A 24,324-nucleotide genomic window follows, 5' to 3' on the forward strand; every position below is an offset into this window, starting at 1 on the left:
TACTACAGTTGTAGCCAAGACCATTCATGGTATACACCACTCTAGCCCTGCCAGCCCTGCTTTCCTGAACCTCCTACATCCTATTGATAATTTAGGGCTCTATTCAATCTGTATCGCTGAAGTGTTACAGATTGCGAGCTAGAAAAGGTAACATAATGTGGGGACATTGCCTTTAAATTTCAATCACGCTGCAATGCTAAACTTCCACGATACAAATTGAATAGTTAAGAAATGTGTTTATTGTAATTTAGAAAACAAAGCCACGGCATGATAGTCCTGATAATCTGCTGATTTCATGATGACTTGCGCACTTTCAAGACCCCCAGTAACGGAGATAGCAAAGCAACCTATAGCATTATTGAACCTCCTCATGTTTGATTGTAGGGAGGGCGTTCTTTTCAATGAATGCTTATTTTGGTCGTTGGTAAAGCTGATCTGTATTGCCAAAGAGCTCTACTTTTGTTTCATTGGTCCACATAACATTTCCCCGGGATTTAGGCTTGTTTATGTGGGTCTTTGAGAAGTTAGATCAAGCTATCTTGTGTCTCTTTCAGGCGTGGGATCTCCCTATGTTTACCATTAACCAAATGAAGCATTCAAAGAAAATAACACCCTCCCTACAATCAAACATGTGGGAGGTTCGATAATGCTGTGGGGTTGCTTTGCCCGACTCTTGAATGTGTGTAAAACATCATGAAATCGACAGATTATCAATGTGTTTTGGAGTGCAACGTTCAACCTAACGTCCAAAAACTGTCTCTCTGTTGAAGGTTGTGGGTCTTCCAGCAAGACAACCCTAAACACACATCAAAAGCACCCTGGAATGGATCATCAAAAAATGCTGGACTGTTTTGGAGTAGCCAGCAAAAAGTCCAGACCTAAATCACATCCATAACCTATGCGAAGAGCTGAAAACAGCAGGTGGTGGAGGGCACCCCTCAAACATGAAAGAAATAGAGCAGTTTTCTGTTGAAATGTGGGCCAAATTTCCTAATAGAGAAGTGCAGCAAGGTCATTGATGTCTACAAGAAGCATTTGTTTGCAGTTAACTTGGCCAAAGGCTGTGAAACCAAGTACAAGATACGGGATGCCAATCGTTTTGTCCATTCCATTTGTCTTTATTTTCTAAATTAAAAGTGTAAGTTTAAAATCTAAAACATTTAATTGGTTCTGCAATGTTGAAAATCTTGTAACAAGGTGTGTGTGTATGCGTATACACACACACACACAGACAGTCGTGGCCAAAAGTTTTGAGAATGACACAAATATTAATTTCCACAAAGTTTGCTACTTCAGTGTCTTTAGATATTTTTGTCAGATGTTACTATGGAATACTGAAGTATAATTACAAGCATTTCATAAGTGTCAAAGGCTTTTATTGACAATTACATGAAGTTGATGCAAAGAGTCAATAATTGCAGTGTTGACCCTTCTTTTTCAAGACCTCTGCAATCCGTCCTGGCATGCTGTCAATTAACTTCTGGGCCACATCCTGACTGATGAGAGCCCATTCTTGCATAATCAATGCTTGGAGTTTGTCAGAATTTGTGGGTTTTTGTTTGTCCACCCGCCTCTTGAGGATTGACCACAAGTTCTCAGTGATTCAGTTCTGGGGAGTTTCCTGGCCATGGACCCAAAATATCGATGTTTTGTTCCCCGAGCCACTTAGTTATCACTTTTGCTTTATGGCAAGGTGCTCCATCATGCTTTAAAGGCATTGTTCGTCACCAAACTGTTCCTGGATGGTTGGGAGAAGTTGCTCTCGGAGGATGTGTTGGTACCATTCTTTATTCATGGCTGTGTTCTTAGGCAAAATTGTGAGTGAGCCCACTCCCTTGGCTGAGAAGCAACCCCACACATGAATGGTCTCAGGATGCTTTACTTTTGGCATGACAGAGGACAGATGGTAGCGCTCACCTTGTCTTCTCCGGACAAGCTTTTTTCCAGATGCCCCAAACAATCGGAAAGGGGATTCATCAGAGAAAATGACTTTACCCCAGTCCTCAGCAGTCCAATCCCTGTACCTTTTGCAGAATATCAGTCTGTCCCTGATGTTTTTCCTGGAGAGAAGTGGCTTCTTTGCTGCCCTTCTTGACACCAGGCCATCCTCCAAAAGTCTTTGCCTCACTGTGCGTGCAGATGCACTCACACCTGCCTGCTGCCATTCCTGAGCAAGCTCTGTACTGGTGGTGCCCCGATCCCGCAGCTGAGTCAACTTTAGGAGATGGTCCTGGCGCTTGCTGGACTTTCTTGGGCACCCTGAAGCCTTCTTCACAACAATTGAACCGCTCTCCTTGAAGTTCTTGATGATCCAATAAATGGTTGATTTAGGTACAATCTTACTGGGAGCAATATCCTTGCCTGTGAAGCCCTTTTTGCGCAAAGCAATGATGACGGCATGTGTTTCCTTGCAGGTAACCATGGTGACAGAGGAATAACAATGATTCCAAGCACCACCCTCCGTTTCAAGCTTCCAGCCTGTTATTCGAACTCAATCAGTATGACAGAGTGATCTCCAGCCTTGTCCTCGTCAACACTCACACCTGTGTTAACGAGAGAATCACTGACATGATGTCAGCTGGTTCTTTTGTGGCAGGGCTGAAATGCAGTGGAAATGTTTTTGGGGATTCAGTTAATTTGCAATTCAAAGAGGGACTTTGCAATTAATTGCAATTCATCTGATCACTTAATAACATTCTGGAGTATATGCAAATTGCCAGCATACAAACTGAGGCAGCAGACTTTGTGAAAATGTATATTTGTGTCATTCTCAAAACCTTTGGCCACGTCTGTATGCACTACCGTTCAAATGTTTGGGGTCACTTAGAAATGTCCTTGCTTTTGAAAGAAAAGCAACAAAAAAAAGTCCATTAAAATAACATCAAATTGATCAGAAATAGTGTAGACATTGTTAATGTTGAAAATGACTATTGTAACTGGAAATTTCGTACAGAGGCCCATTATCAGCAACCATCGCTCCTGTGTTCCAATGGCACGTTATGTTAGCTAATCCAAGTTAAAATTTTAAAAGGCTAATTGATCATTAAAACCCTTTTGCAATTATGTTTGCACAGCTGAAAAATGTTGTGCTGGTTAAAGAAGCAATAAAACTGGCATTCTTTCGACTAGTTGAGTATCTGGATCATCAGCATCTGTGGGTTCGATTACAGACTCAAAATATCCAGAAACAAAGACCTTTCTTATGAAACTTGTCAGTCTATTCTTGTTCTGAGAAATTAAGGCTATTTCATGAGCGAAATTGCCAAGAAACTGAAGCTCTCGTACAACGCTGTGTACTGCTCCCTTCACAGAACAGCGCAAACTGGCTCTAACCAGAATAGAAAGAGGAGTGGGAGGACAACTGAGCAAGAGGACAAGTACATTAGTGTCTAGTTTGAGAAACAGACGCCTCGCAAGTCTTCAACTGACAGATTCATTAAATTGTACCCGCAAAACACCAGTCTCAACGTCAACAGTGAAGAGGCGACTCCGGGATGCTGGCCTTCTAAGCAGAGTTGCAAAGAAAAAGCCATATCTCAGACTGGCCAATAAAAAGAAAAGATTAAGATGGGCAAAAGAACACAGACATTGGACAGAGGAACTCTGCCTAGAAGGCTAGCAACCCGGAGCAAGTATTCAACCACAGGAGGTTGGTGGCTTCTTAATTGGGGAGGATGGGCTCGTGGTATTGGCTGGAGCGGAATAGGTGGAATCGTATCAAATATATCACAAGGTTTCCTCTGCTGTTTTGTCTCCGCTCATGCCACTGACTGGAGCAAGTTCCTCGTCTGGGCGGCAAAATGCTCACAACACACTGCCGAACTCGTCCACTGGACTGTCTCCATTCGAGTGTCAGTTTGGGTTCATTGTGTTCTTTGTTTCCCCAAACTTTACTTTGTACCTACTGTGGCAGACCCGGGGGTTTGATCAAGACGTTTACATATATCAGACCTGGACAGAGTCTGATTTAGCTCGGTTTCAAGGGTGTTTATTAAATAATAAATCAAAAAGAAAAGAACAGGTCTCCCCCATGAGACCCTCTCCGGTATACCTTCTCCTGGGCTCCGTGTCTTCCTGTATCCTGTCGGGCACACAAACTCAACTCCCTCGTCTTAGCTCGGGTAACCGTATCCAACCACATTGAAGTCACCTCACTTCCCGTAGTCCTCCTGTGTACTGCCCTTCTGGTAGCTTTATGGGCCTTGCACAGTGGATGAGCAAATCGCCCTTGATTACTCACCAGCTCCTAATCAGCCCCAATTAGTCCTGGCTGGAGAGCCCGTCGAGACCTGGCACGTCCAGCAGATCGAGTCATCGCCTCGTGATGTATACTCCGTCTGTTACCAGGCCTCGACGAGACTCCCCCTGGTGGCTGACCTGCTGTACGCCACACTACTGTTGAGCTTTTTCCAAGTAAAGTGTTTATGTCTATCCTAACCACTGGTTACTCGTCTGGTTCTCTTCTCAGATTCAAACACAAAGACCAGGGAGGTTTTCCAATGCCTCTCAAAGGGCACCTATTCGTAGACGGGTAAAACAATTAAATAAGAAGTCATTGAATATCCCTTTGAGCATGGTGAAGTTATTATTTACACTTCGGATGGTGTATCAATACACCCATTCAGTACAAATATACAGGCGTCCTTCCTAACTCAGTTACCGGAAAAGGGAGGAAACCGCTCAGGGATTTCACCATGAGGCAAATGGGGACTCTACAACAGTTAGAGTTTAATAGCTGTATTGGGAGAAAACTGAGGATGGATCAACATTGTAGTTACTCAACAATACTAACCTAAAAGACAGAGTGAAAAGAAGGAAGCCTGTACAGAATACAAATATTCCAAAATGTATCTTGTTTGCAATAGGGCGCTAAAGTGAAACTGCAAAAAATATGTCAAAGAAATGATTTGAGGCAAAACCACACAACACATCACTGAGTACCATTCTTCATATGTTCAAGCATTTTTAACAATTTCATAAAGACATTTTTTCACTTTTTCATTGAGGTATTGTGTGTAGATTGTTGAGAGAAATGTTCTAATTCAGGCTGCAACACGTGGAATATGTCAAGGGGTATGAAAGGCAGTATTATAGGGCACAACGCAGCACTGCAATAGGCATGGATTTGTTTTGGGTGCATTACGGCCACAAAGGGGATGCCGCCGAGAAATTCGAGGCATTATCAAGTGCTTGTCAAATTGTGAATGAGAGACTATTGGAGTGTGTACAGCTTGCACAAAAAAACAAAGCTGAGCTCATGCCTTTCAAGCGACTTTTTTCATATCAACATTAGTCTCATCATGCAGCCTTACAATGTATTAAAAATCAAAACATATAGCCCAACGTTTGTAGACCAACTAAAGTTACATTAATAACTCTAAATTAAGCATATATGTAGGAGTACCTATTTCTTAACCGCTCAAGACAGAATAGCTGCATGTGCACACTCCCTCAAATCGTTTGGAGAAAATGTATTTTATTCAGCTTTGTTCAATTGTATTCTTCATACTATAAAATAATGCCACGGAATATTAAACAAATCTTGTCTGCTAAATGAACCAGTGTAGCCCACAGCCATTTGGCATAGCCACATCAGGATCTAACATAAGGACAACTCAGAGTATTGTTGGGTTCTGAGAATAGGAAATATACTTATTCATGTCACTAAGGTAGAGAGGTTAATGTATAACGTTTACATTATGTCAGGATAGGTTAGTGTTAGCCATCAGGGATCCTCTGGGAGGAGAAGAGATACAGTCTGGTACCAGTCCCTTTGAGCACGGTATTATTAAGTATACAGGTGTCCTTCCTGTGAGTTGGGGAGGAGTGAGCACTTTGGGGCAGAGGTCAGGTCAGATGAAGTGAGGAAGAACAGATATCACTAAAGATTCTGTTTAGCAACAGAGATGCATTGGCTGTTCAGATGTGTAGGAGGAGACTCAGCATTAGGAGAAAGGGTTAAATACAAGTGCTCGTGTGAATATGTTTTCGTCGATTCAGCTGATTGATCCTTTGGGAAGAATAAAGTTGGTTTAAGCTTTCAGTGTCCGAGTTCTTACTCTAATAATTAGAACCTAACAATATGCTATAATTTCTTTTCTGAAATGGACTACATTTTCTATATATCATACTCCTTTAGACCTGTCTAAAATAAATAATGGATTTATTGTGAAGGTGTAGGCTATATTACATGGATTTATTAGACGTTTTAAACTGGCTTGTAGCCTGTGTGGAAGCCAGGAGATGATAAATGTGTTTGTTAATTAACGGTCAATTACTGTGAGACCGACAGTTACTTGTTTGACAATCACCAGCTGAAGACATTTCGTGACTGCCACAGCCCTAGCCTCACATATCTCTCTTAAAATATAAGTGTTTTTAGGGATATACGGTTCCTTTTTTCCATATTTTGTTACGTTACAGCCTTATTCTAAAATTGATTAACAGATTTTGGGGGATTTTTGAAAATGTATTACTAATAAAAAACATACCTTATTTACATAAGTATTCAGACCATTTGCTATGAGTCTCAAAATTGAACTCCTGTTTCGATTGATCATCCTTGATGTTGCTCCAACTTGATTAGAGTCCACCTGTTGTAAATTCAATTGATGGACATGATTTGGAAAGGCACAAAACTGTCTATATAAGGTCCCACAGTTCATTTCAAAGCAAAAACCAAGCCATGAGGTTGAAGGAATTGTACGTAGAGCTCAGATCTGGGGAAGGGTTACAAAAAATGTCTGCAGCATTGAAGGTCCCCAAGAACACAGTGGCCTCCATCATTCTTAAATGGAAAAAGATTGGAAACACCAAGAGCTGGCCGCCCTGCCAAACTGAGCAATCAAGGAAAAGGGCCTTTGTAATGGAGGTGACCAAGAACCTGATGGTCACTGACAGAGCTCCAGAGTTCCTCTGTGGAGATGGGAGCACTCCACCAATCTGCAGCACTCCACCAAGCAGGCCTTTATGGTAGAGTGGCCAGACGGATGGCACTACTCAGTAAAAGGCACATGACACACCACTTAGATTTTGACAAAAGGCACCTAAAGGACTCTGACCATGAGAAACAAGATTCTCTGGTCTGATAAAACCAAGATTGAACTCTTTGGCTTGAATGCCAAGCGTCAAATCTGGAGGAAAACTGGCACCATCCCTATGGTGAAGCATGGTGGTGGTTGCATCATGCTGTGGGGTGGTTTTTCAGCGGCAGGGACTGGGAGACTAGTCAGGATCGAGGGAAAGATGAACAGTTGCAAAGTACAGTGAGATACTTGATGAAAACCTGCTCCAGAGCGCTCAGAGACCTCAGACTGGAGTGAAGGTTCACCTTCCAACAGGACAATGACCGTAAGCACACAGCCAAGACAACGAAGGAGTAGCTTCAGGATAAGTCTCAATGTCCTTGAGTGGCCCAGCCAGAGCCTGGACTTGAACCCGATCGAACATCTCTGGAGAGACCTGAAAATAGCTGTGCAGCAACACTCCCCATCCAACCAGACAGAGCTTGAGAGGATCTGCAGAGAAGAATGGGAGAAACTGCCCAAATACAGGTGTGCCAAGCTTGTAGCGTCATACCCAAGCACACTCGAGGATGTACTGAGTAAATGGTGTGAATACTTATTTATTTATACATTTGCAAAAAAAATCAAAAAACTTGTTTTGCTTTGTCATAATGGGGTATTGTGTATAGATTGAGGAAAATATTGTATTAATTTTAGAATAAGACTATAACGTAACAAAATGTGGAAAAAGTCAAGGGGTCTGAATACTTTCTGAATGCACTGTATATAATTTGTTTAATTTAAATTGAAACTTTATGCTCCAATGTCTTATGTCTTAGTTTAACATTTCTTTTGCTATATTACCTTGTGTTTTTCACATTCTTTCATCCCTTAGAGAAATTGATGAGAAGGATCTTTCATTAGTTGGCTCTAAAAAGATAGGATTATCTTCAGACATGCATTAAAAACTAACATTAGCAAGGTTGTCAGAGGGCAAATTATTAATATTGAACTGTATTCTAATACTGTTGTTTTATGGGTATATTGCGTGTGTGGTGGGGGGGTTAGGGACGTGTGTGTGTGTGTGTGAGTGTTGATCTGGCAGATAGACAGTCAGAAGAGAGTGTGACAGGGTCACTATGAAGATATGAGCATGTTTTTCTGATTAAGAGACTGTGTGTCTCCCAGTCTGAGAGTCCAAGGGTAGGCTGAGTACCCCCAGAGAAAAGACTCCCAGCACCAGATGTGAGCTTTCCCCTGCTGTAGGGGGATGTCACAGGAAAGGGGGCCTCAGAGGTTTTACAGAGCCTGTGAACTTATCCCACTACCTCCACCCCACTCCTGTCAAAACACATAGACATGGCAGGAATTTCAGGCAGTGTGTGCGTGTGTGTATGTTTCTTTTTATCTCACCTGTCACTAGTTCAACAGCCACATTTTCTTTCTGTCGAAAACAAAGTTTATTTGTCACGTGCGCCGAATGTAACAGGGAATATAAATATTTCACCTTAGAGTGAAATGCTTACTTACAGGCTCTAATCCAATAGTGCAAAAAAAGAATTAGGTGAACAAAAGGTAGGTAAAGATGTAAAAACAACATGTTGATAGAAGAACTGATTTAAGTTTCCCTGCATTAAAGTCTCCGGCCACTAGGAGCGCCCCCTCTGGGTGAGTGGTTTCCTATTTTCTTATTTCCTTATAAAGCTGACTGAGTGCGGTCTTAGTGCCAGCATCTGTCTGTGGTGGTAAATAAACAGCCGTGAAAAGTATAGCTGAAAACTCTAGGCAAGTAGTGCGGCCTGCAATTTATCACAATATACTCTACTTCAGGCGAGCAAAATCTAGAGACTTCCTTAGATTTCGTGCACCAGCTGTTGTTAACAAATATGCACAGATTTGCCCGTCCCGTCCCGTCCCGTCTTACCGGAGTGTGCTGTTCTATCTTGCTGGTGCAGCGTATATCCCGCTAGCTGAATAAAGCTATTTTTTTGCTGATACGGTTGCAGAAACATTATAACAATAATTTACAAAATAAGTTACAAATAACGCAAAAAAAAAAACACATTGGTTGGGCGCCCGTAAAACTGCTGCCTTTTCTTTCGGCGACATTTTATAACCTAAACAATAGAGAAACTACGTCTTACAGTAGATGCATGAGTGGATAAAGTCGTAGCTATAATTTTGGAAAAAGCAACACAGCTGAGGGGTTTACAGTATAGCCTTGTCTGTAAGCTTTCTTTGTTTTGAGACTGAATCTTTGTTCAAGCGTTGGCAATGGAATTGCTTTCATTGTGAAACACGTCTCCTCCAGGGCTTGTTGTTGGGTGGTGTCAATGATCAAACCATTGTTTTTTTACTTAATCTCACTGCAGTCAATCTATCAAATGATTGATTAAATCCACTCAGGGGGTCAAAAGGGAATTTTTACTAGGATTAAATGTCAGGAATTGTGAAAAACGGAGTTGAAATGTATTTGGCTAAGGTGTATGTAAACTTTCGACTTCAACTGTACATTATATCAGTTTGATATTTTTTATTGTTTTCTACCCATTTTCCTTCTGCCCTGACAGTCTTGTTTCTAGTCTGGCTCCACCCTATGTGCCCGTGTGAGAGAAAGAGTGCCTGCTGATTGTTGTTTGTGGGAATGTGTATTACCTCAACCTAAAGATGAATACTTATCTATCTGTCATTTCAGATGATGGCGTGTCCGTGTCTCAGGAGGAGGAAGTTCCTGAGACGATGGACTCCCTCCAGGCTGTGGTGGCCTCTCAGGTGAACAGAGAGAAGGAGGGGAATGAGTCTCCTGACGCCAACAACATCACCGGGCCTGAACAGAAGGAGGTTGAGGAGAAACCGGGCGAGGCCAACGAGGTGGGTTTCAAGAAGATCTTCAATTTCATCGGCTTCAAGTTCACTCTGAAGAAGGACAAAAATGAGAAGACTGACCCGGTGCAGATGCTGAAGTTGATGGACAAGGAAGTGGAAGGAGGAACTAAGGGGTCTGAGGAAACTAAGGAGGAAGCCGCCACTGCAGAGGGGAAGGCAGCTGAGCCAGAGACTGCCACTGTTGAGGCTGACGTCGCTGAAACCGCAGCTAAGGCTGCAACTCCAGTGGATGCCCCATCTAAGACTGTGGATGGAGAGACTGCAGAAAAAGAGCCCTTGGACCCAGCTGCAGCTGCAACTACCCCACGTGGCCAGGAGACCCCCATGTCCCCCTTCAGAAGGTTCTTTACACAGGGAATCTTCTCCAACCAGCACAAGAAGGCAAGTATCAAAAGAGCCAAAGAGGAACCAAAAGAGAAAGCTGCTGAGGAGAAGATAAAGGAGGGAGAGGAGAAAGCAGAGGCTGGAGTGGAGGAGGAGCGAGAGAAAGCAAAGGAAGAGGTGAAGGATGTGGAGCCAGTGACAACACCAGAAACTGAGACACCTGAAGCATCTGTCGAAGAGACCAAAGAGAAGATCCAAGCCGAATTTGCCATGGAAACCTCAGAAGCTGCTATTACTGATGACACCAAACAAGCGGAGGAAAATGTTGAAGAAGCTGTGGATTCAGACAAGGCCCCAGTTGAGATCACCACCGAGGCTGATCTTTTCTCATCCCAGAAGAAGGTCAAGGCCCAGGGAAGCCCACTGAAAAAGCTCTTTACTGGGGCTGGCCTGAAGAAGCTCTCTACCAAGAAACAGAAGAAAGACAAGAAAGATACGGAGACCAAGCTGACCGAGTCTGGGGAACAGGCGGCTGAACAGCTCCAGTCCTCTACAGAGTCGGCAGAGGTCCAGAAACCTGACAGTGGGTCATCATCTCCAGAGGAGTCTGGTGAGCATGCCATCGGGGTGGAAGCCACCCAAGCTGAGGCCAGCCAAGAGGCTGATGAGGAGGTAACCAGCTCAGACGAAGGGAAGAAGAAAGAAGGTATCATGCCCTGGTCCTCCTTCAAGAAGCTGGTGACACCCAAGAAACGAGTCAAGAGGCCCTCTGAGAGCGAGGACGAGGCAACTGTTGAGAAGGCCATGTCGACCACCCTGTTCTCCACTGAGAGTGCCATGTTTGTGGAGAAAAAGAAAGAGCCGGAACTCACTGAGGAGGAGCCAAAAGCCGAAACCACAGAGGACCTGGAGGGCAGCACAGAGGACCCCAAAAAGATGAAGATGGACACCTCACTCTCCTGGGAGGCCCTGATGTGTATGGGCGGCAACAAGAAGAGGACCAGGAAGACCTCTGACTCTGAAGATGAGGAGACCAAAATCGAAGAGGAGGCACCACCAACTGGGGAAGAGCAGGTTAAGACAGCAGAGTCTCCTCTTGGCAGCTCTGGAGAGGCAGATCAGGAAAACACAGTGTCATCCCCCGAACCATCCACTAGCCCCGCCGCAGGAGACTCCACCTGGGATACTCTCAAGCGTCTTGTCACCCATAGAAAGAAGCCCAAAATCGAGGAGAAGACAGATGAATCTGGTGGCGAACAGGTAATCTCAGACAGTGAAATTCCCAAAGAAGAGTCCTCCTTCTCTCTGAGGAAACTCATTCCCGGACGCAGAAAGAAGAAGCTGCTTTCCTCCAATCTGGGGTCTGGCGAGGAAGATTCCGACATACCAGCCGTGGTCCCTCTTTCAGAGTACGACAACGAGCACGCCGAGAGTGAAGAGGCTAAAGCCGAAATGATAGTGGAAACAAAGGACTCTGAGGAAGCAGCACCAATCACTCAGGTCCAATTGTCCATTGAAGAGAGATCCCCCTCTTGTATCTCAGCCAAGTCGGTCATGGAAAACCTCCAGGAGATTCCACATGATCAGTTGAGTGACATCCCAGAAGAGGGTGCCGCCACCCCCAAATCTGCTGACACCACCATCGCAGAGGACATTGCAGAACAGACCACATTCCTGCTCTCATGCCAAGAGCAGGAACCTGAGTTGTCTGTTGCCGAGCTGACTGCAAATTCTGATGCCGAGAACATTTTAGAGCAGATCCCAGAAGCAGTCACTTGCCAGGAGCCTGAGATGTCTGTTTCCGAGGTAACTGAAGAGATGATCCCAGCCACGTATGGCGAAACCACCCCTTTGCCCAATGAGCCTGAGACAGAGTCTTTGGAGGTTCCGCAGGAGGCTGTGGAGCTGCTCAGTGATCTTCCAAGACTGACTTCTGTGGAAATCATAGAGATCCCACTGGAGGAGGCTGCTTCCGTCCCAGAACCCACACCGCCGATCGAGTTCACCGAAACCAAATCAAAGGTTGTCTTGATGGTGCATGAAGAAATCGAGGGTTCCGCCATCTACACTGTCCTGGACACAAAGGAGATCACCAAGGTGGCTGTGGAGAAGCTTGTAATTCCCACCATGGAATGTCTAGCTGAGATCAGCAATGGTCTATCCACCGAGACGCCGGTAGAAAATAAGGCTGATCCAACTGAAGCGGCTGACGCTAATGAAGACCCAGTATTCAAGGCTCAAGTGGAGCAGGTCGAAAGCATATTCCTGGAGCCGCCACTAGAGAAAACTATTGAAGACATCCTAGATCCTAATATAGCCACTGAGGGTAAAGAGCATGAAGATGAAAAGGTCACCACGATCAATAATATCAAGATGGAGGTTGAAATTGTTGAGGCCCCTGCGGTGAATGAGAACATTGTGGACCCCATTGTACCAACTGTCGAAGACTCCATTGCCGCTAACATTGTGTATGGCTCTGAGACACCTGTCATTGAGGTCAAAAGTAAAGAAGAGATGGCTGCCGTCGAAGAGATCGCTGCTGTAGAGGTGAATGAGCCTGCTGCCCGAGAAACGGTCACTTCACTAACTGATGCCAACCAGCCCACAGTCACTGAAGTGTGCGAGGCAGTCATTGTTGCCCCTGCTGAAGAGTTTGCCATTGTAAAGGAGACCACGTATCTCGTCTGCCCACTGTCCGAGTCCTTGGAAACCCAGCAAGTGGAGGTCACAGAGGCCGTGGCAGTGGAAAAGGTCTCAGTGGCAGTTGCAGAGCCCGCTGGCGATGACCAAATTCAAGTGCAGGTGACTGAGGTTGGTGTTACAGAGGCTGAAGAGACAAAGGAGGCAGAGGCCATGGAGGAGACGGGCTTGGTCATCGCTCAGGTGGTCATCCAGAGTGCTGTGGAGAAAGTGTCTGAAGCAGAGTTTGAACCCAAAGCGCCTGCCTCTGCTACCATCACAACTGAAGATGCACTACCAGTCCAGGAGGTAGCAACGATAGAGAAAGAGATTGAATTAGTAGCAGAGGAGAAATCTGTCATTGCTGAAACTCCTGTAGTCCAAGTTGAGGCACCAGCACCAGAAACCCCAGCAGAGGTGTCTGCTACTCCAGAGGCACTAGCCGAGGCTGAAAAACCACAAAAGGAAGTCCACGAGGCTGTCCAGGTCATTGAGACCGTTCCAGTCACAATTGAAATCACAAAGAGTATCAAGGAGATGGAGGATGTTCTCAAAGCGGAAGTAGAGGAAATAAAACAGGAAGTGGAATTAAAGCAAGCAATGGAGGTCAATGTAAGTGTGGAGAAAGTTGTAGAGGTTGAAGTTGTAACAGAGGTGGAACAGACAGAGAGTGAGACAGATGGAAAGGCAGAGGAGGAGATCAAAGAGGTAGAGGGCAACATCGAGGCATTAGAGGTTCAGGAAGTTCCACAATCTGAGGTAGAGGAAGTAGTTAAGGAATTCCAACTCGAGGTTCAACAAGCTGAGGTAATAGCAGTGGTTCAGGAAGTGATAGCAGAGGTTCCCACTCCAGAGACAGCTGAAGAGAAGTCAGAAGCAACGATTGTGACAGAAGAGACCCCAGTCCCAGATGCCCCCACAGAGACTGCTGAAGCCCCAGCCCAGCCAGAGGAGACAACTGCAGAGGTCGTAGTCCCACAGACCACACAGGTGGTCATACAGGCAACAGAGATCATTGAAGAGGCAGAAGAGGAAATCATGGTGGAGGAGGTGGTAGAAAAAGATGCCATTGTTAGCTCACCAGAGACAAAGGAAGCCCCGGCCAAAGAAGACACAACAGACCCTGAACAAACGCCAGACACCCCCACCCCTGAACCCACACCAGATACCCCCACCCCTGCTCCAACTGTCGCCGATGTTGTCGAAACAAACATGAAAGATGACAGTGTCGCAGTTCAGGAACAGGCATCGGACGGCCCCCAGACAGCACTGGAAGAGCATCAAACGGATGTTTCAACAGAGGCTGTGGCTGCCATCCAAGACGCCCCAGTTAACAGCATGGAAGAGGAGGTTGCTCTTGCCATGGCTGTGACAGTTGCCAGCCCAGCGGAGGCAGCGGCAGAGAAGTCGACGTCGGTGAAGTGTGCGGAGGTGATGGTGCAGGTGATTGAGGAGGTGGTGAAGGAGATCAAACCTGTCTCCTAAGAGCTCACAGCAGCATCGTGAGCAGGTGAGCAGTCTATATTATACAATTACCTGTTTTAAGCAATGAGTGGATGTTGTCAAAGAGTTCCAAAAATATATCCCCACAATTACTGTAAATGCATTTAGTTAATGTTAGTCATCTGATCGTACCCTCTGCCTTGTCTTCTACCACAAGGAAGTGAAAGAAAGTGTTTTCTTGTGTTTTACCATGGTATCAATTCTAGATGTTATTATGGTTATTTTATTCCACTAGCAAAAAAAGAGTGATAGAAAAGAGTACCCACATTTATTTTGTTTTTTCCAGAATTCCTTTGTCGGGTATCACACAATCTTCTCGTGGTGGCTTTTTAAAAACAACAATGGGCCCTGCTTTTATTAGGGGGGAGAGTGAGAGAGAGAGCGAGAGAAGTAATCTACAATATATCCAAAAAAGCATTCTCCACTCAGACACATGAGTCATAAAGTTATTCTGTTTTAAGCTACTTTGAGTGCTCAAAGTATAACATCTTAGAAAGATCTATTAGAAGAAAATTCAATCACTTTTCTAGATAACTCAATTGCCTAATTGCTATCCACATAATGGGAGATGGAGACCAGTTCCCTTTCAGTCAGCACTCTCGGTACAACACAACTTTGAGGATGTCACGTTCTGACCTTAGTTCCTTTGTTTTGTCTTTTGTTTTAGTATGGTCAGGGCGTCAGTTGGGTGGGTTGTCTATGTTAGTTTTTCTATTTCTGTGTTTGGCCTGATATGATATTTGGTTCTCAATCAGAGGCAGCTGTCAATCATTGTCCCTGATTGGGAACCATATTTAGGTAGCCTGTTTTCTGTTGGGTTTTGTGGGTGGTTATTTTCAGTCTTTGTGTGTCTGCACCAGACAGAACTGTTTCGGTTTTCACTTTGTTGTTTTGTATTTTGAAGTGTTCACTTTCATTAGATAAGTTCAACACTTACCACGCTGCACCTTGGTCCTCTCTTTCTCCCGACGACAACCGTTACAGAGGAATCAGACTCTCGTGGCTTTGACAGGCGTTAGGCTTGGAGTCATTATTAAAATTCCTCCGCTCTTCACCTCGATGTGAGCAGTAACGATTCACACTACTAAAAACGACATTTTTGGGAAAACAAGACTATCTGTCTTTGCCCCAACTAAACTGTCCCTTCGTGGTAGAGCGTGCTCACCCCTGAACTTAACGTGCTGGAGTTTGTATTTGTTCTCATAGTTTCCTAATCACAAACAATTAGTTATTCTTCATTTGCTTCTGCAATGAGTAAGCTGGATAAAAAATGCTACCCAGATGAAGGCTAAGCCGGGTTCGGGTTCGCGACCATGCCCATAATCACGCGGTTATTTTAGATCTCCAAAGATACTCAATATTTCTGTGTTTGTCTCCGCTTGGAGTAGGGGCATGAATGAATAACGCATTGGACACCAGGGCTTTGCTACCTCTAGCGGGGGAAGCCCTGGTGTCCAATGCGTCATTCATAGAACTGTGCCGAGTTCATTCTGCGTATGTCCCGGTGTACCGTTCTGGTGCTCGGGAAAAGCATGGGAGCTACTGTGATGGCACATTGTCGTCTTTGGCTGATGCTCTTACAGGTGCCAGAGAGGGACAGACAGATGTACCCTCAGCTCGGCCCTGGAGGCCACACAGGCCTGGTTCAAGGTTAAAAGAAGCAGGAGGAGGCGCCGCACGCTTTTCTACATCAGAGGTCCTTCAGGGCTGTCGGTGGAGCACCTTCCCTAAAGACGACAGGTGGAGCCCCGCTGGCTAAGAGGGCTGCCCCAGGGGCCGGGCCCAGCACCAGGGCGGATCGTTACAAGTCCGAGGCAGAGCCTCCCCAAACACCCATTGTGACAGCAGTACCCCCAAGTGGCACGGCCAATCTGGGTGTGTCACTGATGGCCAATGCCCCCGAATCCAGAGTGGACCGGGCTTCAGACAAACATTTGTGCGTAAAACACATTTAAAGAGTTGACTGCAGGGCATATTTGTGCTGCGGCGACCTTTTGTGAGGTTTTATTGCTTGGATGTCACTGCTCCCAGTGTAGCCCACAGCATGCATACAGCTAGGACAGGAGAGGGTCATTAGGCAGCGTGTCCCGTGTGCACAATACCCAACTACTGCATCTTGAGGGGTGGAGGTCTGGGTGGTCTGCCATGGGCCATTTCATTTGGTATTCGTTGGGCCCAGCTTGGGGCGGGATTCTAGTTCCCCATAGTTGTGTTGTACCACAAGTACTGACTGAAAGGGAACGTAATGTTATGAATATAACTACTGTTCCCTGAAGGAGGGAAATGAGGTACAACACCTGTTTGGCACCGCACCGCCCGTTCCTAGGCTCTGTGAAGTGCAGTACTGAATTGAAGGAATTAATACGAGCATCACGCTTATCACCTGTGGAAGACATGAGTTTTGGCCTGATTTTTGTTCTTCAATCGAAGTCACTAGAGTGCAGCTCCCCATAGTTGTGTTGTACCTTGTTTCCCACCTTCAGGGAACAGTAGTTATAACGTGTGTTTCCAAGGATAATGCTATCCGTTTACTAATAACATGTATTTCTCTCTACCCCAGCTGTAGATGCAAGATGGTTGACTGGGAGACCGACTGTCCTGACCAGGAAGTGAGTGATAGTGAAAAAGGGAGCGAGAGAGAGTGAAGCATCAATCCCTGGAGTGAAGCATCAATCCCCCTAAACACACACCAAGCCACTGTCCTAGTCCCACACATCTGAAGCTTCCCACCTGGCTGGTAATCAATGTGATGTACGCTTGCTGTCTTGATGAGCTTCCATCGCCCATGCTGGAACTCGTCTGCTGTCCCATGGAGAGTGTGTGTGTGTGTGTGTGTGTGTGTGTGTGTGTGTGTAAACGTGTAAAGTGAGTTTGAGAAAGTGTGTGTGTGGTCTTAGAGTTGGAGGATTATTATCTTGGAAATTGTATTTATATTGTTTGAGTATTTTCTCATTCTCCCCATCCTTTATCTTTTCTATTTCTGGTTGTATAGAAAATGTGCCCCATTTTCTCATACATATGTAAGACAATGTCTGGATTTTGCAGAAAGTCTACCTTAACCATGGTACAGATGTGATTTCAATGGCAGGGTCCGGTATCATTGATTACAGAGGATGACGTAATGTGAATAGACAGGGTGTGAGGTGAAAGCCGATAGAAGTGCAACAATCTTAAACTTTAACCTTTGACATTCAGCCTGACAATATATTTTCTGCTCCTACTGTAGATAAAACATACTTCACTGGCTGAAAAAAAGTATTGTTACTTTCTGAAATATATGTATGTCTCTGATTATCGTGTAGAAATACAATAAAACACTAAAACACTTCAATGCAAATTTTGCTGAGATAACAAGGCCTTGGAGGATGTAAAGTTGCATAATGGTAAAGGCCAGGTACTCTCATGCAATGCCATGCCAATTGGCCACATAGTGGCGCTATAACAAGCGATTGAAAAGGGAAACGCCCCTCACCCCATGTGACCTAAAGTCCTGTAATTCAGTACATAGGTCCCTCCCCTCACAAGGAACAAATTTGCCTCAAGAACACATAATGATGAATTATTCGCCATTTTTAATTTTGTGGAAAAACACTCAATACTCGTCTGGCACTGAATGACCGATCTCCACAGAACTTGATACATGGCATCTACGAACACATTTAGGAAACAACAAAGGCTAACAGTTCTTCCATGAAGGGTATCTATATTATTATGAAGGTAAGTTAATGTTTTCATTATGAAGATTGCATTTACACTGATTTGAATATCTAAATAACTAGGCTTTTGCAATGTCATCCTAAGACTTGCTTGATACAGTGCAATGGCTCAATCTTGAAGTGTGTAATAAACAGTGTGTAGTTATTCCAAACACATTTCTGTTGTAACCCCTCTTGATATTGGTATTCTGTAGCAAGTTTGACATAGGTTTGCATTCAGCAGACGCCAATAGTTTTTGCAATAATGTGTTTTAAGAACAAGAGTACTAATACATGCGCTGTGTAACGTTGATATAGTCATTCGGAGTGCTAGCGGCATTACTACAGACACCCTGGTTCGAATACAGGCTGTATCACAACCGGCCGTGATTGTGAGTCCCATAGGGCGGCGCACAATTGGCCCAGCGTCGTCCGGGTTTGGCCGGCGTAGGCCATCATTGTAAATGAGATTTGTTCTCAACGGCCTTGCCTAGTTAAAGGTCAATAAAATAAAAATCTCTGGCCACAACGGTGATCTTTTAAATGAGCAAATGCATCTGAAGTTATGTTAAACTAAATTGTTTAGCTAATTCAGTAATGTTTATATGAGGCGAAGTAGTGTGGAAATTCTGCCATAAGCAAAATATAAATCGATGCGTTTTGTCCTGGTGCCACACCAGTACTGCTTTCCTGGCCTTAAGTAACCAATGTAGTAAGTTAGGCCAAATTTTACCAGAGCGAATATCGACAAAGGGTCTTGGAGTATGTGTTCATGTAGGATAACCTTTGCCTAGAGAGAATGAATGGTGATATACCATACATTTTCTTTGTTTGATGACAATGTCAATAAATAACAGTTAGGTGGCGACCTTTGTTGCCCAGTATGCATGTAGCAGTTAAACTGTTATGGTTGTTACTGTCATTCCAAAAGCATTACCAACATTTTCTATCTTCAGAATGTTGCCAAGTATGGTACTATGTTGTAGATAAAAGGAAGGAAAGCACTGCTAAGGTACACAATAGTCGGTTTTGGTCGACAGAAGGCGCACTTTCGTAAAAGGGGTACACTGGTAATCAAAAAGAACGGAGCACCAAGCCACTCGTCATAATAATATTAAAATGCCTTCATTTCTATGACATGTTCAAGGGAAACAAAGGGGAAACCCGACAACGTGTTTTGGCTGCATGGCCTTCGTCAGGGAGTACAAAGATATGATAACACCATGTCCTCTTTTGAACAGCTTTTTCCAATCAACCCGGATTTGAAGGGGGAGTGGTTACAGAATTCATTGGACAATACCTAGTAAGGAATACTATACACATTAAAAAGTGAAATACTTTAGATATGTTATCAAAATGCAAAGTCTAGAAGTATCAGAACCCGTAGAAAAGGTAGTTCTAACCTTGAATATAACTGGGCAAAGTAGCAGTGGCAATTTTAGCATGCATATCTTGGTGGGGCAAACTCCCCCAAAAAGTTTTAGATGCATGCCAGCAAAGCCACTACACAGCACAACACTAAACAATAGATTAATTGAACTATAACGGAGACAAACGGTGCCCACAAACTGTTAGGGCCTACACAAAGCTGTCCCAACCGCAGTCCCAACACCTTACCACCACTACACCTGGCTATCAGAGGAGCCTTATCTGGTACCGAAACAGTTCATTCAACCTCATTTATTGCCTTTTAATAAAACATAGCTGAAATGGCTGACTTGCTTAAACAAATATGGTTTCTACTGACAATTGAGATGTCATCCCCTTATGCCATAGTTTGTACAAGTGGATAAGACGCAATCCGTAATTCTGATTAAGACATTAATTAAGGATTGGACCCTTTCAATTTCCGCCTAAAATGACATACCCAAATCAACTACCTGTAGCTCAGGACCCGGATCAAGGATATGCATATTTCTGACACTATTTGAAAGGAAACACGTTCAAGTTTGTGGAAATATATGTAGGAGAAAAAAAACAAGTTCTTTGAAATGCGAAAGGAAGACCATACATTGACCCAGGAATATGGGTGTAATTTAGATGTTGTCCAGAAGATGGCAGCAGTGTGTGTGCATCAGACTGATTCTACATAATATTTTGTATCCCTGGTGTCCCTCACGAGTTTGCCCAAATGTACCCAAGTGTCTGAATTGGTCAATTGATAAATCCCCAAGTACGTAACTATAGAGAACATGCAAAAATATTATGGTATACATTTTTTTTAGTTTACACACTCCAAGGAATGTTATACACGATGGATCATTAGCTTCCCTACATAAAAGACACTAACCTTCACACATCTAGATGTCCGGACGGGGTTAGTGTGGAGCCAGAGACAACCGACGGGTCAGACTGAAGGATCCAGATCAGTTAGAACTGAAGTTTACTATTACTTATTTGATTTAACCTTTATTTTAGCAGGAGATGAGCATCAATCATTTTACGGATGAGCCCTGCATCAATCCATCAAATAAACACAAACATATTATATAGAGTATGGGGAACACAATCAATATAATGAGATATGTGGACCAATAGACAATAAGACACTGAAAATTCACAGCCACACAATGTCATATCCAAAATAACCTACACTGTTACGGTCGAGTGTAGAGACGGACCAAGGCACAGCGTACTCTGAGTTCCACATCTTTATTAAAGTGAAACTTACAAAACAAAAAGGAAACAAACAGCGAACCGTAACATAAGAGGTGCAACATGTACTTACTCAAAACAAGATCCCACAAAAAAACAGTGGGGAAAGGCTGCCTAAATATGATCCCCGATCAGAGACAACGATAAACAGCTGCCTCTGAATGTGAACCATACCAGGCCAACATAGACATAAAACAACCTAGATAACCCAGCCTAGTCACACGCTGACCTAACCAACATAGAGAATAAAATGCTCTCTATGGGCAGGACGTGACATACACATAGGTTATATGGTATCCCACAAAAATATCTCAACTTAATATGCAACCATTTAAACAACTACAATAGCATGAGAAGCAAAAACATATTGGAATTAATGGTCTCAAAGGACATTTTCCTTTCAAAAACATTTCTTCCGCGTTCAGCCAAAACTCACGCTCACTGAAAGAGTCCTCCCCTATTAGTTCTGGTTCACTCTCCCAGTCAAATTCTTCAATAATTTCATCCATGTTCTACTTTCACAGTTCTCAGAAGAGTTTGAAGAACTAATCGAGCTATGCATTATGCAAACTCCTCTTTGGACGGTTTATTTTCAATGGAGAATGAATCCCGTTGCGCGTGGGTTTAGCACAATGGCCTTTACTCATACAAAGGGCCATTACATACTCATGTAAAGCCCAGCTCATTTGGCTAGCTAGTTGTGTTTCAAAACGATAGGTGGTCATTGGACCAAGATACAGTCAATCAAGTGAACACCGCCCGTCTCAATGATGTCTGTCCTTCATGGGCTAAAAGAGGTGTTGTGTAGCCAATACTTCATGTAGAATGGTTAAACAAAGTTTGGTTGCCTTCTAGAGTGTCTGAGGATTGCACACAAGGTATAGTGTTTATATTTGATCAATTGTTTTGATGCAAGTTGAGTCGGGAATTCATGAGAAATGCTGTATACAACATGGATCATGATAGGATATAAAAAGTGATTTTATCAAACAAAAACTATGCTACATTTGATCTCTGGGACCCTCAGGAGAGTCCACCAGATGTAACTGGATAAGCTACACATGGTAATCCAGAACTCGTAGCTGAATAGGCATGGTGAGTTGCTTCACCTAACCAGACCCTAGGGGTTGACCATCCAGCACAGTGAACAACAATGGAATGTCCAGCTTAGTGAAAGGCAGCCCCTGGTAGCGAGCAAATGTGCGATCCAGAAAACAGCCGGTAGCCCCAGCATCTATGAAAGCAGGAATGTCCAACTGCCCATTGTCCCACCGCAGGTTGGCCAGAAGCAAAGTGCGTACCGTGTCGGCAACTGGAGACAGACTGAGACTGTATCTGACTCACCAGTATTCTCCCGTCTACTGATGAGTTATCCCGTTTCCTGTCAGCTTGGGACAGGAGGCACGGAAGTGTCCAGGCTGTCCACAGTAAAGACAACGTTGCTCAATAATCCTGCGCCTTCTCTCCAGAGCGCAAAGTCTGGTGCGTCCCAATTGCGTCAGCTTCTCTGAAGGATATGAAGGGGAACCAGGGCATAATTGAGAACTCTGACGGGGTACAGAACAAACAGATACAGCATAAGGCAGTGGAACAACCGAAGAATCGACTCCCTCAGCGTGACCCGAAACACTGGAGACCACTCGGAACCCCTCCGTCCTCTTACGACGACGTTCCCGAAGCCGGTTGTCAATCCGGATGGCCAAAACGATGAGCTCATCCAGAGTGTCAGGGTTGTCCCGGGAAGCCAGTTCATCCTTGAATGTCACCGAGTCTGTTCAGAAAGGCTGAGTGAAGTGCCTCTGTATTCTAACCGCTCTCAGCGGCGAGCGTCCAAAAGTCAATGGCGTAATCCGCTACACTCCGTCTTCCCTGCTGAAGCACAATGAGTCTTTGAGCAGCGTTCCTGCCACTGATGGGGTGATCAGAAACCCTCATCTCCTAGGTGAAGCCTTGCCAATTAAAATAAATGTCTGATTGCTGCTCCCATATCGCCGTGACCCAGGCCAGAGCCCGTCCTGAGAACAAGGAGATGACGTATGCCACTCTGGAACGCTCGGTGGGAAACGATGCCTGCAGCTCAAAGACCAGAGAGCATTGGAGCAGGAACCCACAACACCTCTCAGGATGCCCCTCAAAGCGCTCCGGTGCCGGGAGATGAGGCTCCCGTAGTGAGGAAGACGCTGAAGTGGAGGATTAGGAACAGCCACAGGTGCAGCAGCCGTTGCTCCAGTCTGTCCTGTCTGCAGAGCGGACACGAGTTCTTAAATCACCCAACAATGCCGCGTCTCATTGTAGCCAATCACAGTTCCATGGTGGGTGAGAGCCGACTTTAAATGGAGTTCGGCATGTTCCTCAGATGACTGAGAAATCTCTACTGGGTCCATTGTTGGCTTAGGTCTATTGTTACAATGATGCTTGTACAAACTCAAACCCAGTCACAGAGAAACACAGCAAGCAGAGGTAAGGGTAAATCCAGATCTTTACTTAAAGTCTTGACAAAAACAAGGCAACAGCACAAGAGTGCACTAAACCAAACACAAGACCTAAGCAAGGATCCAGGCCAAAAGAGGAACCTAAATAGCCAGGCAACCAGGTGAACAGAGCGGGAAAACAAACACAGGTGAAACCAATAAGAAACAATCAGGATAACCTGGAAACTAGAAACAAGGTAAGGGTGCCCTTCAGCAGTAACCTAAGGAAGCACACTCAAAATAAAACAGAATCTGTAACAGATGGGGCACTGGGCATTCAGGCCAAAGAGTTCAATCTTGGTTTCATCAGACCAGAGAATCTTGTTTCTCATGGTCTGAGAGCCCTTTAGGTGCCTTTTAACAAATTCCAAGTGGGCTGTCATGTGCCGTTTACTGAGAAGTGGCTTCCGTCTGGCCACTCTACCATAAAGGCCTGCTTGGTAGAGTGCTGCAGAGATGTTTGTCCTTCTGGAAGGTTCTCCCATTACCACAGAGGAACTCTGGCGCTGTCAGTGACCATCGGGTTCTTGGTCACCTCCCTGACCAAGGCCCTTCTCCCCTGATTGCTCAGTTTGACCGGGCGGCCAGCTCTAGAACGAGTCTTGGTGGTTCCAAACTTCTTCCATTTAAGAATGATTGAGGCCACTGTTCTTCGGGACCTTCAATGCTGCAGACAATTTGTCGTACTCTTCCCCAGGTCTGTACCTTGACAGAACCGTGTCTAGGAGCGCTATGAACAATTCCTTTGACCTCATGGCTTGGTTTTTGTCAACTGTGGTACATTATATAGACAGGTGTGTGCCTTTCCAAATCATGTCCAATCAATTGAATTTACAAAAGGTCGACTCCAATCAATATATAGAAACATCTCAAGTGTCACGCCCTGACCTTAGAGAGCCTTTTAATTTCTCTATTTGGTTAGGTCAGGGTGTCATTTGGGTGGGCATTCTAGTTTTTCTATTTCTTTGTTGGCCGGGTATGGTTCCCAATCAGAGGCAGCCGTCTATCATTGTCTCTGATTGGGGATCATACTTAGGCAGCCTTTTTTCCACCTTTAGTTTGTGGGATCTTGTTTTTTGTATAGTTACTGTGTTAACGCTACAAAAC

At 44.5% G+C, this 24,324-nt stretch overlaps 1 protein-coding gene across 2 annotated transcripts in view; it reads left to right on the forward strand.

Moving 5' to 3' along the window:
• LOC129817162 (A-kinase anchor protein 12-like) overlaps positions 1 to 17,038 on the forward strand; it is a 63,866-nt gene extending 46,828 nt beyond the window's left edge. The window contains exons 3-4 of one of the 2 annotated variants that reach the window (XM_055872133.1): positions 9,700 to 14,403; positions 16,963 to 17,038. In XM_055872133.1, the coding sequence (XP_055728108.1) occupies positions 9,700 to 14,378 (4,679 nt within the window). In that variant the 3' untranslated portion in view covers positions 14,379 to 14,403; positions 16,963 to 17,038. Of the gene's footprint in view, positions 1 to 9,699; positions 14,404 to 16,956 lie in introns of both variants that reach the window. The other variant, XM_055872134.1, reaches the window with a different exon arrangement.
• The last annotated feature ends 7,286 nt before the right edge of the window (positions 17,039 to 24,324 follow it).

Source organism: Salvelinus fontinalis, chromosome 20 (genome assembly GCF_029448725.1).
Source record: "Salvelinus fontinalis isolate EN_2023a chromosome 20, ASM2944872v1, whole genome shotgun sequence".
NCBI lineage: Eukaryota > Metazoa > Chordata > Actinopteri > Salmoniformes > Salmonidae > Salvelinus > Salvelinus fontinalis.